We start from the raw sequence: 18,194 nt of genomic DNA on the forward strand, positions 1-18,194 counted from the left end.
AAAATCAGTACGTTTGGTCACCCTACTCTAAGGAAGTGCAAATCGGAAGTTTGTATCGTTGGTAGTAACCGTGCAGCAACTTGTTCTCTACACCACTACAAACTCTTTATTTTTATTTGCGTCGCTGAAGAAAAACGGATGTAAATCCAAGACGGTGACATATTTATAAAAAATGGTATTTTTTTCTCGGCACGTCAGTAATAAAGTAACCTTTGGTGAAAATTTCATAAAATTCCTGATGGCCAAGCAACCATTATATTTAATATGTGGTGATTTCACATGGAATACCCAATCTAGTTAATTGTGCCCTGCTTTGGCGAAAGGAATTTGCATTAGGCTTATAGTATATTCGAACGAGTAATATACAGTTAATATTACTTAAATTGGCATAATAATAATAATAATAATAATAATACATAAATAATAGAATAATAGAATATATTTCAAGAAGAAACCAGTTCAAACATACTTCAGCGCTCACCTCTTGTGCTAGGGTCCATGATTCGATCCCAGGCCATGAGAGTTTGTGGTGGACAACATCTTATCCATGGGTTTTGCTTGTTTTCCCATTTACTTCCATGTTTCTATTGCATCAATTCCTTTCTTGATCATTCAGTTTAATTAATCAATCATCTTCGTTAGCCTACAGGATATGACTATCAGAGGTGAAACTTTAAGGATTCATTTTCTTGGAAATGTAGGGTCTTTTATCAAACCATACTTGATTGACTTACTATTTCTCGTATAGGCTAAGTTCCATAGGATTGGGCATTCGAGGTTATTGAAGTATTTACTTCGGGCTTTTGCAGTAAGTTTCGAAAAAAAAACTTGCTAGGATTTTCAACTTCTACTTTTGTTTGCCGTCTCTTCCGATGCTGCTGCTCCTTTTCCTTTCTAGATTAACAAAATGTCATTCATTAAGTGATCTAGAATAGCATTACTACACGAACTTTTGTCTTTCAGAAACTTTTCAACGTTTCATAAACGCTAAACGATCACAACATGAAACAACACATTTTTCTTTCTTTCTTTCTTTCTTCTTTTTTGTTTCAATTCATTAGATTATATCAGAATTGTTGTTTACTTAAAAGATGGTCTTAATGATACGCTAGCCCGATCTCTATAAACTCTTGCTACAAGTAGTTAACAAAGTCAACTTGTTCATTAACAATGCAGAGCTTTCGAAAATAAAGGTGTTGACACAGGCACATATATACCATCTTCCAGTTGCCTACCATTCCTACTCAGTATTATTGGGGCGGTTTCATGAGTGACAATTGGGATAAGAAGAAAACACATCTCTTTGTTGCATACTGTATACCACAACCGTTTCAACAGGAATAACGTAGCTGTCATATTTTCGATAAAAGTAGCAGGTAAAGAAAAAATAGTAAAAGATTAATAACAATAAAAAAAAATATTATTTTGAATGGCGAGATGCAGGCAGATATGTAACACGGCGGTCGACTTTTTCTTTATTTTAGTATTGGGACGTTATTATGAGTAACAAACAGTAAACAATTAGTCAAATGTGGTAAGATAAAGGACTACACAGGAGAACCTGACAGTTTTGGAAGTGGTGATACAAAGAATATTGACAACCTCCAAGTTACTAATCTGGATCCCAGTTGCTATTTGGTCCTGCCATAATGACCCCCCCCCCCCCTTTGGCAGCTGCGCCCAGGGGATGCACAGTGCTCCCTGTACCAGGTGGACATTGTTGTTGTACGGTCAGTATAGGTCGTTTTAATAAGCTTTCCGACTGTGAAATTGAAACATTTTGGATCTTGAAAACCGTGAAGAAGCCGTGATTTCGATTATTTAATCTGCTTAGTCAGATGTTCGTGCAATTAAGCAAATATGAGATTGTTAATTTTTTAGGTTCTACTGCAACCATGTGCAACTGGCGACCCCTGGGCCTTTGAAAATATACTTTTTACGTAATCTTAAACTGAATTGAGAATATTTCCTGGATAACTGGTGTCCACCTTGGAAAACATCCGCGTTGGAACATCCAGTGTACCAGTGAACGCTGAGAGACTATTTCAGAACATGAAAAATAAAATTCCCCACTAAATTGATGATAATAAATAGATTTTTCTTCTTTTCTTAGTAAATAAATATTTTGTTTACCGTTATAATAATTTTGGTGTTCCTGTAATGTTAGTGTACGAAGAAAGAGTTTCTTAATTAAATATGGCCATTCAATTGTTATGAAAATGTTACACGCTGTCTCATACAGACGCCAGTAAGTATTCTGTGATTTTCTCACCCCCTGTTCCAACTTGTACATGCCTGTTCTAGTGTAAACCTTTGAAATAAGGATGTGCAGTTTCTTAATTATGTCGGTTGGGTCATCTCTGAGACTCGTGTTTGAAGAGTGAAACGTACTTTTTGAATAAGCAGTGTATTAAGTATGAATATGGTTGTTTCATATAAGATTTAATTAAAATTACAGTGTTTAAATGGTACTCATATTTACATTAACTAGTGGTTCACGCCTCATAAAATCGTGATGCTGAGGGGAAGCAGCATTAAACTACGAACAAACTGGTAGAATTTATCATAAGAATAGGATAATTGTCATGCAGTTTGTATCCCTTGTAAAACGTTTGAGTTGCAATACGTCAATTTTGCTATTGTGAAAATGTTTTTCTGTTTTCTTTTAGAGTTCGTATTGTCTGTCTTTCGGCGACGCAAACAACGCTATCTTGGCGCCATTTGAGTGTCTGGTATATTTAGGACATGTTTATCAGCGTTAAGCATACTTTCAAACTATTAGTATTCCATCAGATTTCTGTACCTGGGGGGGAAAGGTCGGTCAGTACTTCAAATATTTTGTTCCAAATGTGATACTACTATGTGTCCAGTTGTACTTGCCTGTATCCAAGAGCTTTCATCGAAAGGAATGAGTAGTTATCACATATAACGTGTTTATATTAGGATGATGTAGTCAGTGAGTGATGGAACTGTACTGTAAACGAACAGAAGCAACAGGGCACCAGTGTGGAGACCCTGACAGTGAGAGTCTAATGACCAAATCCAACAACTCTACAAATATTTCAAAAAGAATACAACAGATTGAACACTATTCTTTTGCCATTTAATGTATATTCCATCATTTGTTTTCTCATTAAAAAAAAGTTTACAAAAAAGATGTTGAATTAACCGATCACATCTAGGACGAGGGGTGCACATGTACCCCTTTCGTTGTAAATATACACTATCTTACGTGAGAATCATAGCAGTGAAAATAGCAACTCTTTCCGAAGATTCCGTTGGGGTTTTTAAATGCAGTTTTGCAAAAGCAATAGTTTAAGTCAATTTTCTGAAAGTTAAGAAAAAGGATTCACCGAGACCAGACACTTAGCCTTTCCAGGGCAATTCCTCATTCACACCACAGATCAAAGCATTTAAAAATTCAAATTTAATTCAAATATACTGGTAGTTATTGGTGCATCCCCGTCAGAAAACCCTGAATCCGACCATATATATAAAATATAGAAGTTCGTGTAGTTCGGATTCTACGTTAAGCTCTAGGTCTGCATCTCATATACTCTTGGTACTGAAAAGAAACATTACACTCAGATCAAGATTTCTTTAGAAACTAATGTGCCACCCGAAGCTAGCGAATATTTTTTCTTTTTTAAATAATGGAACACTTACTTCATCTATAGACAAAGTTCATCTCAGTCTGCACAACCTAATAAATCGCCAGCCTGAAAGCTAGCCCATCTTTCTACATATTGTAAAATTATTTTAAAGTTCTATCTTGTAGTAAGTTTTATAATAATGATGAAACGCCTGTTGATATGGCCCGGTACCCCAACAGTAGAGCGATGGTAATTCGTTCTATAGATGCTTTACTGACTACGTACCGTAACTGTGATTGTAGTTCGCAATGTATTTTTGAATTATTACTTTAATTTCCGTTGATGATTTCTAGTGACGGTTTCGGTTTGTTTGTCATTGCATTGTTCGCTCACGACTCATATTTACTTACGCTTGGCTTTTCATCTATTTTGTAGGTTAACGTAATTTTCCCTCTCTTGCCTAAACGAGGGCAGCACTAAATCAATAAAATTAGAAAACTTGAGGAAGGGCTGTGAAGAATATGAGATGAAACTAAAGATTATACAAAAGCCATGGTGACGGGAACGAAGTGGTCGGTGTCACATATAGAATAGGAGGGGAAAAACAGGCGACTAATTTTCGATATCTGGGTAGTATTATGATTGATGATATGAAGTGCGAACGTGAAATAAAAGCAAGAATAGGAATGGTGAAAGAAGTCTCTAGGAGAAAAAGAATTGAGACCTTAATTAAGCTGTGAAGACGACTCGTAAAATGCTTCTTGTGGAGTATTGTACTGTATGGGTCAGAAGTATAAACCTTACGCAAAAATGATGAAAAATGAGTGGAAGATTTCGAAATGTGGGTGTGGAGAAAAATGGAGAGAATTAGCTGGGTCGAGCAGGAAACGAATGAAAAGATGTTGGAAATGGTGGGGAGAAAAAAGCAATTTCAGATATTATTAAGAGGAAGAGAGAATGGTTTGGTCATTGGCTTAGAAAGAACTGTATCATGAGGGACGTACTAGAGGGTATGGTGGCAGGAAAGAGAGGAAGAGGGAGAAGAAGATTACAATTAATGGACGATATCAAAACAGAAAATCGTACGTGAAGACGAAGAGGTTAGCTGAAGACTGTGGAGCATAGAAGCTTCTCAGTTTCGGCAAGTGACCTGCCAATAATGGAAGAATACCTATGATGATGATGAGTTGCGATTCATTGCTCTTTGTCAGTGAACTTATTGACAAAACTTTTACTTTGTTTGTTATCCGTTTTTTAGAGATTGAACACTAATGCATGTAAAATTTCACTAGTCGTCTAAAAATATTTAGTCTTAGCTTCTCTGTTATGTCCTCTTGGCTTATAGAAGGACCTGAATGATGTGTTAATTGATGAAATGAAATAGCGAAGGAAACTGGAGAACCTACACAGTACAGACTCCATAATATCACTTGACCTAGTATCAATCAGTGGTTGTTCACAATAGAGGTGAATACTTTACCATTCAAGCTTTAGTTGTAGGAAAACAACTCAATGTTAACTAGACTAGAGTGTAAGGGCTCCTTCGGCAACAAAAGTAAAAAAATATGTTTGCAGCATGATTACCTACGTTGTCGAGTCTGTCGTTCGCTAGACGGCGTGGCACTACATGCCGAGAGGCTTCAATGAAAATTTTAAAAAGCTGTTAACTATATATTTAGCATTTCTTAAATTTATCAGATAATCGTCCATAAAGAATTTAAAATTATACATATATAGCTAGTAATATGATACGGTAGAGAATCTTTCTGCCAAGTCAACACGTTACTTAATATGATAGGAATAAGCACTTTTCCCCGCTCCGAGAGAGATTGTTAATGTGCTGTTAGAATCAGTGAATATGTTCAGTGTGTGGTCGTCTGAAGAGAACAGTTTTATTCACTTTTGTTTTTGTTTGTTTGTTTGCAAGTTGGATATGAAAGAAAATTATTTCTTAATTATTTCACCAATAATAATACTGTTTAGAATCCTACTGCTTCTGTATATGTCAATGTCAGGAATGTATATTGACAGTTTCTGCAGAAGAATGGTCAACTCTTGGGAAACAATTACCTTCTCAACATTTTCTTTGGTGATTATTTGATGGATCCAGTATAACATCATACTGAATATTGAGCTTTTCTTAATAGCAGTCATTCCACGTGTATTGACAAACAATTGATTCGCATAAGCTCACGTATACAAGTCGCGACAACGGAAGTGAGTTTCTTTGACGTCAATTGCTAACTTTACTATTCATATCATTCTTCGGAACTTATTATTTTTGTTTGGATCAACAGCATCTTTCTTTCCTGTGATCGTTTTCATTGAATTGTAGTTTGTCATCTTCGGGAAACAAATACTATCGTTAAATATACAGAATTTTGCTATGTCATCTTTTCAGTAACAATAATGAATAGAAAGATACAAATATGAACTTACTTACGTTTTGTAATAAACGAAAAATAGAAAATATTGGTATTATCCTAAGAAGCTCATTATGTATATACGTATATTGTAATGTATATCATGCTGCTTTTCCCCCTTTTAAGGCGAAGTGAGTGTGTAGATTTTATCTTCCGATTATAATAGAATTTAAGAATATTTTCGTAACGAATGAAAGAAAAATCATTCAAAAGTTTTGCTATTCCCTACCCGTTCATATTTGCAGAAGCGAACGGCGTAGGCGGAGGTTAAGTTCTTTAGCATCACATTTGGAAGGTTTCGAGTTTAATACCCTCCACCCCGGCTTAAAATTTATCAAGAAGGTTCGATTCGAGGGTTCGGATCCCTCATGTTTTAAGATGTAGGCCCACGTCTCGGTATTTAAGAAAAATATGGATTTGATTCACGCGAGTTCAAATTCGAACTTAACAAATTGAGCAAGAAAGTACCGTTTAACCGTACCCTTTATATGGTATTTGAATTAATGCAAAGCAAATCCAAGATAACCAACGTGTATTTGTACTATTCCGTATTTCCCTTACATTAATTCATTAAGCCGGTTCCTTTCGTAATAGCACTTCCTTACTTTCAGGTTTATTTTTATAACTAACTAAACTAACTCTATGGCCTATGGAACCCGGAGATTCAATGCCGCGTTCACAAAAGCTCTCCACTGACTTCTATCCTTAGCTAACTGCATCCAGTTTCTACTTTGTATTCCAATCTCTGCGAGATAAATTTTAATATTGTCCTCCCATCTGCGCCTAGGTCTTCCTAATGGTCGTTTTCCGATTGGTCTTCCAGTCAAGACTTTGAAAGCGTTTCTACTTTCTTCCATTCTAGCTACATGACCCGCCCACCTAAGCCTCCTAGACTTCACGACCCTAACAATGTAGGGTAAACCATATAAATTATGTAGTTCCTTGTTATGAAGTTTCCGCCATTCCCCATTCCCGTTCCTCTTGGGTCCGAATATTCGTCTCAGGATCTTGTTCTCAAATACTTTCAGTCTATGTTCTTCCCTCAGAATAAATGACCATGTTTTGCAGCCATACAAAACAACAGGCATGATTACCGTTTTGTATATTTTAAGCTTCAAATTCCTCGACAGAATTCGCGACGACAAGAGATTTTGAACCGAATAGTAACACGAATTTCCTGCTTTTAGTCGACATTTAATTTCTTCGTGAATATGATTTTCCTCTGTTAATATTAATCCTAGATATTTGAAACTATCCACTTTATCAAAAGTATTATTTAATATTTTAACGCATCCATAATTTGCTGTATTCCGGTCCCGACGCACTTCCATGTATTTAGTTTTCTCTGCATTTACTTCTAAACCCATGTCCCTGCAAGCGTTTAATAAGATCTCTGCATTTCTTTCTATTGTTCTCCTATCATCCCCTATTAAATTTACATCATCAGCATATGCCATAACCTGGTGAATACCGTTCAACTGTAGGCCCTGGTTGCTATCTTTGATTTTCCTTATAGCGTATTCCAGAACGAAGTTAAATAATAATGGCGACAATGCATCTCCTTGTTTCAGGCCATTTTCGACGTGAAAGCTCGTGGACAAAAATTTTTCTACCCGGACTTTACTTTGGGATTCATTTAAACATATCTTAATTAATCTAATTAGCTTTCTCGGTATTCCAAGTTCTGTAAGAATGTTGTATAATGTTTCTCTCCTAACCGAGTCGTACGCCTTTCTAAAATCAATAAATAATTGATGTACCGGGGTATTGTATTCCCACTTTTTTTTCGAGTATTTGGCGAATGGTAAATATTTGGTCGATAGTTGATCGATTCCGTCTAAATCCGCATTGATAATCTCCAATAATTTCATCTGCGTATGGGGTCAGTCTTGCTAATAGAATATTTGAAAGGATTTTATAGGATGTTGACAGAAGAGAAATGCCTCGATAATTATTACAGTCAGTTTTGTCGCCTTTCTTGTGAATTGGAACAATGATTGATTCTTTCCACTCTTGTGGCATTTCTTCCTTGTTCCAGATAAGGAGAATGAGTTTGTGTATCTTGTTCCACAATTTTTCGCCTCCAGCTAAAATTAACTCAGCCGGAATTTCGTTTACACCTGGAGATTTGTGTTTCTTTAATTTCTTTATAGCAGTTTCTACTTCTATTCGGTTGGGTTCTGGAATATACGGTTCTGCGGTGTGTATCTCCTTTTCTTCCCGCTCACTAGTTTTCGGTTGCGTGTTAAGCAAATCGTCAAAGAAATCTTTCCATCTATTTAAGATGCTATCCGTGTCTGTGAGAACTGTACCGTCAGATTTCTTTAATATATAAGCACGAGGTTGACTGTGACTATATGAAATGCTGCTCCTTCACACTTGGAGAGTAGTGTTATGGAAAGTATTTGAACCTCTCCTCCTTAGGATACACATTTGAATAAAAGTGTAATGAAAAAAATCGGTAATGTCACTCTTCGTACCCTACCCCTTCTCACTTTCATGCCGATGCGGGTTGAATTTGGACTTAAACGGTATCGGATGTGCCACAAATTATCTTAGCGACCACGAAAACTGTGGATTGGACATTTATTTGAGGTACTTTTATATGTCACCACTTCCCACCCCTCCCTCAGCTCTCCATGGCGAAAATTGTCAATGTAATATCATAAGGTCTTTGGGAGGCATAAGATTGATAATCATGCCAAGTATCATTGTAATTTATTCAGTACTTACTGTATGATAAAGGTAAACAACAGACTCTCATTCGCTTTTATATAAAGATAAACTTAACAAAACGTCATTCATCAGAAATTCACTGGACTCCACATTCCTTGTAATGTTTTTAAAGTACGAAGCGAAAATTTTTGTGTACAGGATGTCTCTAAAGTCCTCAACCAATTACACTATTATAACACTATTGAAAAAAGCTAAGCGTATCTGAATGAAACGTATACAATTCGAAACCGTATATCGCTTGATTGGCGATAGATGTCACTAGTGTATAGAAGCAACGCACGCTAATAGTGAAATCTCGCGCTCGTGATCAGTCAACTCACTAACTTGTGGGGTTCAAGGTACGGGAAGTGTGATTACAAACTTGATATATACTATGCGGGCGTAGGAGGCCACATTGGACATTTGTGAATTGCAAACTTGCTATAACTACAATTATATTGCATTTTGTAACAGCTTTGTGTTGTTTACTAAAGCCAGTACAGCACTTTGAAATAAGATATGTGTGTGAACTTGATTGAACATTCCCTTTTTCGAACCGTAGAGGGTATTGAAGTACAATGCTCGATTGATTAGTTTGGAGTAATGCGTCCCTTTTCAGCACCGAGACTATATATTAAGACGTTGACCTACAGGTTAACATAGGTTCTGAACCACATAAGCTCCCACCGGGAATCAGACCCGGGTTTGTTGCAGTTTATTCAAATACGAATTGCGATGTTCAAGCTATAACACTTTGCAATCAGATAAAGACTTTAAAGACACCCTCTAGTTCTCGAATTGTATTGTTCAAAAAAAAAAAAAAAAAAAAAGTTCAACATACTATTTTGAACAAGCTAAAACACTCGTTACTCTTTCTCTGCTCTACTGGATTAATGGACCGCCTTAGTTGCGTCGGATAAATGTCTTCGCGCAAAATTCTCAATATAGCTGTATCTGAAATTTTGTTTCGGTAATGCTGTATATTAAGAAATAGTGATAAATATTTAATTTGTACGTATTAAAATATAATAATAATAATAAAGCTCTATTATCGGACGTTCTGCTGCACGTAAAAAGCTTCCATGCATACGGTCCTGAATTAAAATTTTCACCTTGACGTGTAGGAAAAATTGCAATACCGTCCGTCAGTTGGTCTTTCTTCTTTTTTTTCTTCTCTCTATTACATCAGACGTAACATGTTCCTTAGAATACAGTTTCGTTCTAGTGCCCTAACCAGTTCTTTTCCTCTTTTTAAATTATCTCCCATATGGTTCTTTTCGTATCTTTCTATACCTAAGATTTCCTTGCTTTTCCTACACGCACATAATTTTTGCTTTTCGGACACACACACATCATTTTTAAAGTTATTTTTGACACTATCATTTCGAAGTCCTGTAGCCCTGCCTGGTTGTCTAGTAGCTACCATGTGCGCCTTTGGTGCACAGGTTCCGGAATTCGGTTGCCTGCAGGAGAGCCGTGAAAGTTGGAACACATTACGGTAGTTAGGATTACCTATCTTAAACTGTAGGTCCACGTCTCATGGCCTCGGTGCTGTGAGGGACCAGTGCAGTCAACCACCAATTAAAGTCCTCTAGGCGTTTCTCATCGTTCATTTGACATGCCCTTTTCCCGTTGTTTTGTGTAGCAGAATACATTATTCCACACACATTAATCAATTAATGAATGTATTTCATGAATATATTCATTATCCTGCAATATACACATTTTTTATTGCAATGCTTTTATTAACTTTTCTTATTGTTAAAGAATCAACTCTTGCAACTCATGTACTTCCATCTAACTGCAGCTCTAAAATTATGTACTGATATGTAAACTCAGTGACAATACAATATTTTAACATTTTGCTCTTGCTCACCGTTTTACTGTAAAATTAATTATCGAGCGCCTGATGCTTATATAACCCAAATACTCCGAAGTGTAATTGGTTGCAGACGACTAGGCGCTATGTTGACTTCATATAAAGAAGTTTGAGCATTCTCATTCTTACTCCTCCCCCCCTCCGAAAGAAAAAACGGTTGTAAGTCTTGTTTATTGTAAGTTCACATTGAATTCGTGTGTGTGTTGTGTTGTAAGCTCACACATAGAATTCATTTAATACAAAGTAACTGTGTATTCCTAAGCGAAGAAAATTACGAGTAAATAATTGATTACACAATATTGAGTGAAGATAGCGTTTTAGGTTTGGTAGAATCAACAATTTAACTTAAGAAAATGGCAGCACCATGAAGTAATAACGAGAATTGGTTCAAACTCACAGCATTTGTACGATATGTGTGATTTAGAAACTATTAGGCTACAATTTTAGTAGGATGGCTTATGCGTGGGTTCAGCAGTGCCTTCGGTTCAGTGTCCAACTAGTACCACAAAAAGCAGTTTACAGTGCAGTCAGGTAGTGGCTTGTGGAAAAGCGAACAGGAAACTTGTGACCAAGCGTCATTATCTCTTGCCTACGTCAAAGTGCGCTATTTAAATGGCAAGTGCGTTCGAATGGTGCCCATGGTCGGCCTACAGAAAGGCGGCTTCTCATACTGTATTGGACATAGTGCCATCACACTGAATCATGTACGTACATTAAAGCAATAGACAGAAGAGGACTCTATGTAATAGCGACAATTGGCCAATGGACCCTGCAGTGTAATCACCCTAACTGAGATCTTGTCAGTATGATGGTCGTCCATAGTGTTTGGTAAATGCAAGTTGTCAATGTGGATTGTCACTTGTCATAGTGGCCGAACAGTAGGTATGATTATGTGGGATGCCATTAAACTCAGTACGCGACCTTGGCTGGTATACATTGAGGATAACCTCACCAGTGACCGCAGCAGCAAGTCGAGGTTATACCCCTTCTCCAGACAATTCCGGACGCATATTTTAGGAGCAAAGTGTCTGGCCACGTGTATCCATGAACGTGTATGCTTTCTGCTAGGAATGTGTATCACTTCTCACCTGGCTTCCACTGACATATTACATGTATTCCATCGTAGATTTGTTGAATACGATTGGTTGACATCTTTTGTCACTGTCTTCGAGTATACAGAATGTACAGCACTGAGATCTCGAATAAAAAAGCGACCCTAATTTAAATTAGTGAGATTAGCCTACTACAATAATATAAAACAGGTTTAAACAATTTATTTAAAAGAGGTGATATTTCAAGTATGTTTCGATAAAGTAGTAGTAGTAGTAATAGATGATGATGATGGTGATTATTATTATTATTATTATTATTATTATTATTATTATTATTATTATTATTATTATTATTATTATTATTATTATTATTATTATTATTGGGTGGTCATGGAACATCAATGTTGCACACGAGACGAGACAGAATTATCATAGCTAGGTACGAAACGAAAGAGCTATTCTAATAGAAAGAGGCCCACATTTCAGACTGCACTTTACGAACACCTTTTTGAGGTGAGACTGTTTATATTTTTGTCCTCGTTGGTAGCACTGTTATAATAACGCAAGAGGTGACTATAATTGTTATTTTAAGTAGGTACTTTATGTCTGTAGAGTAATTTATTTTGGAAGGCCTTCATTTTTGTTATTCACATGCGAGTTCGTCTTTCTTTGTTTAAAAAAAATGATTGTGGCTTTTGTGTATGAAAAACTTTTTTTATTCTAATTTCCGATCCATTTGCGTGAATTCTACGTGTGGATGATAAAAGGGCAGGTTCTGTCTAGAGTAGTAATACAGGGTTTAAAATATTCTTGTAAAAAGTTGAAAAGTAGTTTTATCCCACCCCCGTGCACATACATTTTTTTTTTTTTTTTTTTTTAATATATGGAACTGGTTCAAGTATCCATATTGCCCGGGATCCACTTTATGGAATCAGCGAAACAGTTCTGTTATTCATGGAGTAGTATGCTAAGCCAGCGATGTGGTTTTGTGTATAGCGGATAAGACTGGCCGAAACACCTGTTCTGTGCACAGGAAGAATGGCTTTATGGAAAGCTATGAAGGTGTATTTGAACCTCTTTTTCTCCTTTAGCATATGTATGTAAATCGAAAGGAAGTGATAAAAGTACAGCTCGACCATAGTGCTAATCATGTTCAGAAATTTATCCCCAACAGATCAGCCAATGGAAAATTTTATATAAATTGCCCTCTTTCGCCCATTTAGAAGTTGAATTTTGGAAGAGTGGAATTATTTTTAAGCAGAAGTTTATGTACTGAGTTTGATCTTCTTAAGTTGAAATACCCTATTTTGGCATATTTTTGAACTTTCGTGCCTTTTGAAATGTTCATTTTAAACTAACATGGTAGAAACCGAGGTCGACCAAAGTGCTATCATCAAAAATTTATTTTACAGTTCAACAGTTTCGATTCTGTATATAGGCGTGGGCATCCTCAGGGGGAACAGTTGCTCTTTCCTGGATTTACAAAAGGAGTTCGGATCTTCGAAATGTCAAAACATATTAGATATGCTTACGTATTCACTACAGTATTTAATATATTTACTCTAGTTAATGAAATTATGCAATGTGCGTCAGTAATAATTGTTTTACATAACATATTATGTATATCAAAGTGCGTATATTTGCGACTTCGCTTGTATGTCGTTCTTCTACCTGCCCACTCCCTGGAAAAAGTCCTGTGGGCGTTTCTCAGACAGGTCAAATGTATATACATACAAACTAACTCTCTGCTTTAAATATATTTATATATATAAGATAATGAATATGTAACTGGGTTGGCTACTCTGTGCAGAAGCAAGTAAGGAATGTTCTTGACAACGGAAGTGTTAGTAGAGTCTGTGAGTACTATTTCTACTTGTTTGGCCATAAAAACAAGAAATAAGCACATCGTACCTTTCTCTCATTCCCATCCTGAGTATTCATGCATATTTTTGTTTGTGTCATAATGATCTTGAGTTCAGTTTCAGTTGTAGTCTGTTTATTTGAGAAGAATGGAGAGATCGATGATAACGGTCATTAAAACTTTGAATTGTCACACATTCATGTTACTTGTTATATATCACCTGCTCTTATTACACAATTATGTAAGAGACGTAATGACGCATTGAAGCTCGGGGTTGTGCTGCTCCCCTGTTATCCGGAATTTTGGTTTATAGAATAAGAACGATGAACAACATTAGGATTTGTAGGCAATGAGCCGTTTTATCATTATCCAGTGCTTATCAGTGAATTGTTTGTTAATTATTTTCACAACCGTTAATATAAACCTAGTGCTAGATTTTCCGTACCTGAGAATTATGACAATAAACTATGTCCACAAATTCCTCAGTTCTAGGAATAGATGTATAACTCTTTTAATTTGTTTAATAGCATTTTGTACAGGATGGGCGGAAAGTAACTCCCTATTTTGAATATCTTTTCCCTCCTAAAATATTGTAGGTATAAACTTTTTATTTTTATTTTTATACACATACAGTTTATTATATAGCTACCATTATCTTTCCAAATCTACAACGCAATGTGTGTTCAGAATTTTCTTGACGCTGTCTCAAACGAACAGGTACGTTTGCTACGACCTTCAAGACCTCAGCAGGATACCACTTAATGACCTCACGGATCTTCGCCAAGAGTTTGTAGTTTGGTGCGATACACTTCTTCCTTAGCCCACCCCCATAAAAAGAAATCGCATGCAGTTAATTTATTCAGAATGACTAGAATGATCACAATGAGAATATTTGCAAATCATTTATAATAATATTAAATAATTAGGAGATGCGATTGATAACGCATAATGTGGATAAGTTAAACAGTAGTATAAACGAGTTCACAGATCTGAAATTAGGTGCATGGATAGAGCTTTATCAAACGGTAGCTCTGATCTTTCGTTGGTTGGAAGAGTCTGAGCTTAACCTCATTTTCAACAGGGATGTTACAGGAGACGTCGACCTACAATTTAATGTGGGATTTGACCCACATGAAATCCCACTAGAAATTGGACCTGGATCACCTTCACATACGTTAACCGTATAGCCATGACAGAGTTCTTTCCTGTTTCCACAATACATTTGATTCAAGTTAATTTGCGAGAATATGTAAATTATAGTGCAATGTGGACATTTTTTCCTGATGCTCGAATATTAATCTGTATGAAAAATATTTTACGTAAAAAAAACGTAGAAATAAAAAAGAAGATAATGAGTAGATGCCAATGAATGTACTTAACTAGGTCAAATATGTGTGTCATATGTGCTTACTTAGAAATGACCAGTATTGTGGTTTCTTATCGAACTTAGCATTTGAAAAAAAAAATAATAACTTGAGACGTTTTCATAATAATAATAATAGTAACACAAACTTCTTATTGGAAGTAATACTTACAAGTCTGAAAACATTAATCGAAAGACATTTAAAATACTCGGAAAATCTATTAGGTGATGACATCTGTTTCAGTGTTTCGTTATGGTGTATATTTTTTTCTTCATATTTTCAATAAACTGTTAAATTTTACAGTATTACTGTATTAGCGTTTAATAATAATAATAATAATAATAATAATAATAATAATAATAAAATCATAAATTAGACCCATACCACTCGACAGATTTCATTCAGCTAAACAAAATTATATGGATGAGTGTCAATCTTCACGTGTAGTTGCCGAGAAAATATATATATATATATATATATATATATATATATATATATATATATATATATATATATATATATATATACTCGAAAATTGGATTATGTGATAAACACCACCTATTAAGATGAAACTCATATTGAAGTATACCCTAACCAGGGTTTTCAATTATGACATTTGAAAGATTGTTAATGAGATATAGCTTAACACGTTGACTTCCATGTGTATGGAATTTCATATACACGGCTCTTTCGAGCAACGCCACGTGTATGGTTTTCCATACACAAACAATGTATTTCATTTCTGTCGCCTTTGTTTTACAGGTATGTATGGAATTACATACACATGGATTAGAAGTCAAAATTTAATAGTTTACGCCGCATGTATGCAAAACCATACAGACAGTAAAGCATACATCTAAGTGCCTAAAATAAAGGTAAAAACAAACTATACTAGTGAACTGTTTCTGATGGCGCACAGGTAATGAAGGTACACTAATGTCCAAAATTATTGTCGCATGTCTATAAATATGTTGTTGCAGGCGGCAAAGATATGTACTGTATGTGGCAAATTTCATGTCAAAAGATCAGTAAATAAGAACAAAAGAACAAAAATAAAACTTTCTTGTCCATTTAGCAACATTTTGTTTTACTCATTGTAATTTTCGTATTTATAATTCTTTTCCTATGAAATTTACCACAAATATACATTTCCCGATGTCCATTTAGCAACATTTTGTTTTACTCATTGTAATTTTCGTATTTATAATTCTTTTCCTATGAAATTTACCACAAATATACATTTCCCGATTACACACACAGTATTAAAAGTACACTGTAAAATCATTATCAAATAATACTCTTACAAGAAGACAGTTATAGTTATGCGATAATAATTTTGAACATGAGTGTAAATTATCATGCGTAGTTTTCGAGAAAACCAAGGAAAAGTAATTTTTACAGCGATAAGAAATGCGTCAATTTAGATCTTAGCGTGGGATCCGAATCGCATGAGCGAATCAAATCTGAGTCTTCCTCCCCGTACACGGCACGATGAAGCTGTTTTTATTCTGCTGAAATAGATAATTAATCTGTTTATGTACTGTATATTAAAAAATACACTATTGACTAGCATATTGTATATGTTGTTTGATTTCCCCTAACCGTGACGTACACGACTTTAAAATCGCGTAAGAATATCGTGAAATTATTCTAAATTTTGAAATTATATATATGTATCGGATAAACATGTTGAATATTCAAAGTCAAATGCAAGTGTAGCCAAATAATAGTAGTTGGTTGATGATCAGAAGTAACCATTGATTCTAAAACAGCTTTTTTTTTTTTTTGTATGTACCACAAATTAATATTTCGTTAGTATCCTTTATTTATTAAAAAAATAAATAAAAACAGACGAGTTTAGTGACGGAATTAATTTACCTTAGCACTATTTTCTCGAAAACAGCTCGAACGATTTTGTTCTATGAATTTGCCTTTAACGTGCGTTAATTTACAAGGAGCTATTCTAATTGTAATAGGTGCACTTTTCGAGACAAGACCATTTCGACAACACCTTTTCGAGACGAGACAGCCTCAACTCTTGCCTCGTAGGGAACCTTAATGTTAGCGACATAAAAGTAAAGCAGTTATTTTTTATTTTTTTTTAAAGTAGGAGTTGGCAAACTTGCTCGAGATAACACATCAGCCGTTTCGTATGACCACTAGAACAGCGCTGCCATCAGTTGTGAGAAAGTCTTGTCGATAAGAATTAGTGTCAGTGCTCTACAGTAAGCTGATATGTGTGTGCGCGTTAGTGAGAGTGTAGTGGTGACCATTGTGTATTCATAGAAATTCTTTTTGTGCGTGTAATTCGTGATATTTTGTTAGAGATGTGTAAATTAAAAGAATGGTAAGTTTATTCTGAAAATCCTTAGAAGTAGGAAATGCAAATAATTTTATCAATTATTGATCTACTGTATATTATTCTTTATGTAGTTTTAGTATGGCCAATGTTACATTGCTTACTGATACGTAATCGTGTTAAAATAATTGAACAGCTTCCAGCAAATACGTACTAGCAAGATGATACTTAGTTCTTCAACAATTAAATCTCAGATTATAACGATAAGTGTATTTTTCTACTTGTACTTTAACATCTTTGGACAGAATGTACGTTAAATTGATGCACAAGCTATTTAAGAAAAGGAAGAAGAAATATATTTTAAAAAAGGGATATATAGATCTAATTTCTTAGCTGTTGATATACGTTGCTGTTTTTGTCATACTAAAGATTCGTTGTCATAGCAACGAAATATAAATAATATATAATTCCAGAACCATCTTGGGAAGACTATACGTACAATTTTAATGTGTGTACTTATTTTGGTACTTACGTGCCATAATAAAGGGGAAATATCAAAATGCAGTGTGTAAATTGTTTTGTGATGGTTTTTCTTAGCCTTGTAGTCATTATATAAATATATGAGCTGGGACTTTATCGTTATATAAATTTTGGTGGTCCTCGCCGCAGGATCATCGTTATAAATTTTCGTTTTTTGCCGCCAGAAACCTTAGGAGATCCGGACGAAGTTTAGTAGACAATCTAAACAGTAAAATCCAATTGTACAGATTGACTTTAAGGTTACATAGTTTTGATAAAAGAAATATCAAGATGGAGTATACTTTATTACGGAGTGACATAAAAATTCTTAGAAATAGCAAAATGAGTCTTCCTGATATTGGAAATACATCTGCATCAGATGGCAACAGGGGATAAGCTTTTCTGACCTGACCGATCTCATTAAACAACAAATGAAACGAATCAACCAACTTGGGACAATTAAAGCAAGATTTTGGAAACCGAATGGAT

General features: G+C 35.2%; 1 protein-coding gene across 5 annotated transcripts in view; it reads left to right on the forward strand.

Annotated features, from left to right (window-relative positions):
- The window catches only part of LOC145664358 (protein similar-like), a 422,904-nt gene that overhangs the window by 140,806 nt on the left and 263,904 nt on the right, over nt 1–18,194 (forward strand). Inside the window, exon 1 of one of the 5 annotated variants that reach the window (XM_081730990.1) lies at nt 17,063–17,234. The exons of the other annotated variants lie outside the window; for them this stretch is intronic. Coding sequence (XP_081587116.1) covers nt 17,215–17,234 — 20 coding nt within the window. The 5' untranslated portion in view covers nt 17,063–17,214. Of the gene's footprint in view, nt 1–17,062; nt 17,235–18,194 lie in introns of those variants that run through there. 5 annotated transcript variants of the gene reach the window in all.

The sequence above is a fragment of the Thermobia domestica genome, chromosome 11 (assembly GCF_964235325.1).
Source record: "Thermobia domestica chromosome 11, izTheDome1.hap1.1, whole genome shotgun sequence".
Lineage (NCBI taxonomy): Eukaryota > Metazoa > Arthropoda > Insecta > Zygentoma > Lepismatidae > Thermobia > Thermobia domestica.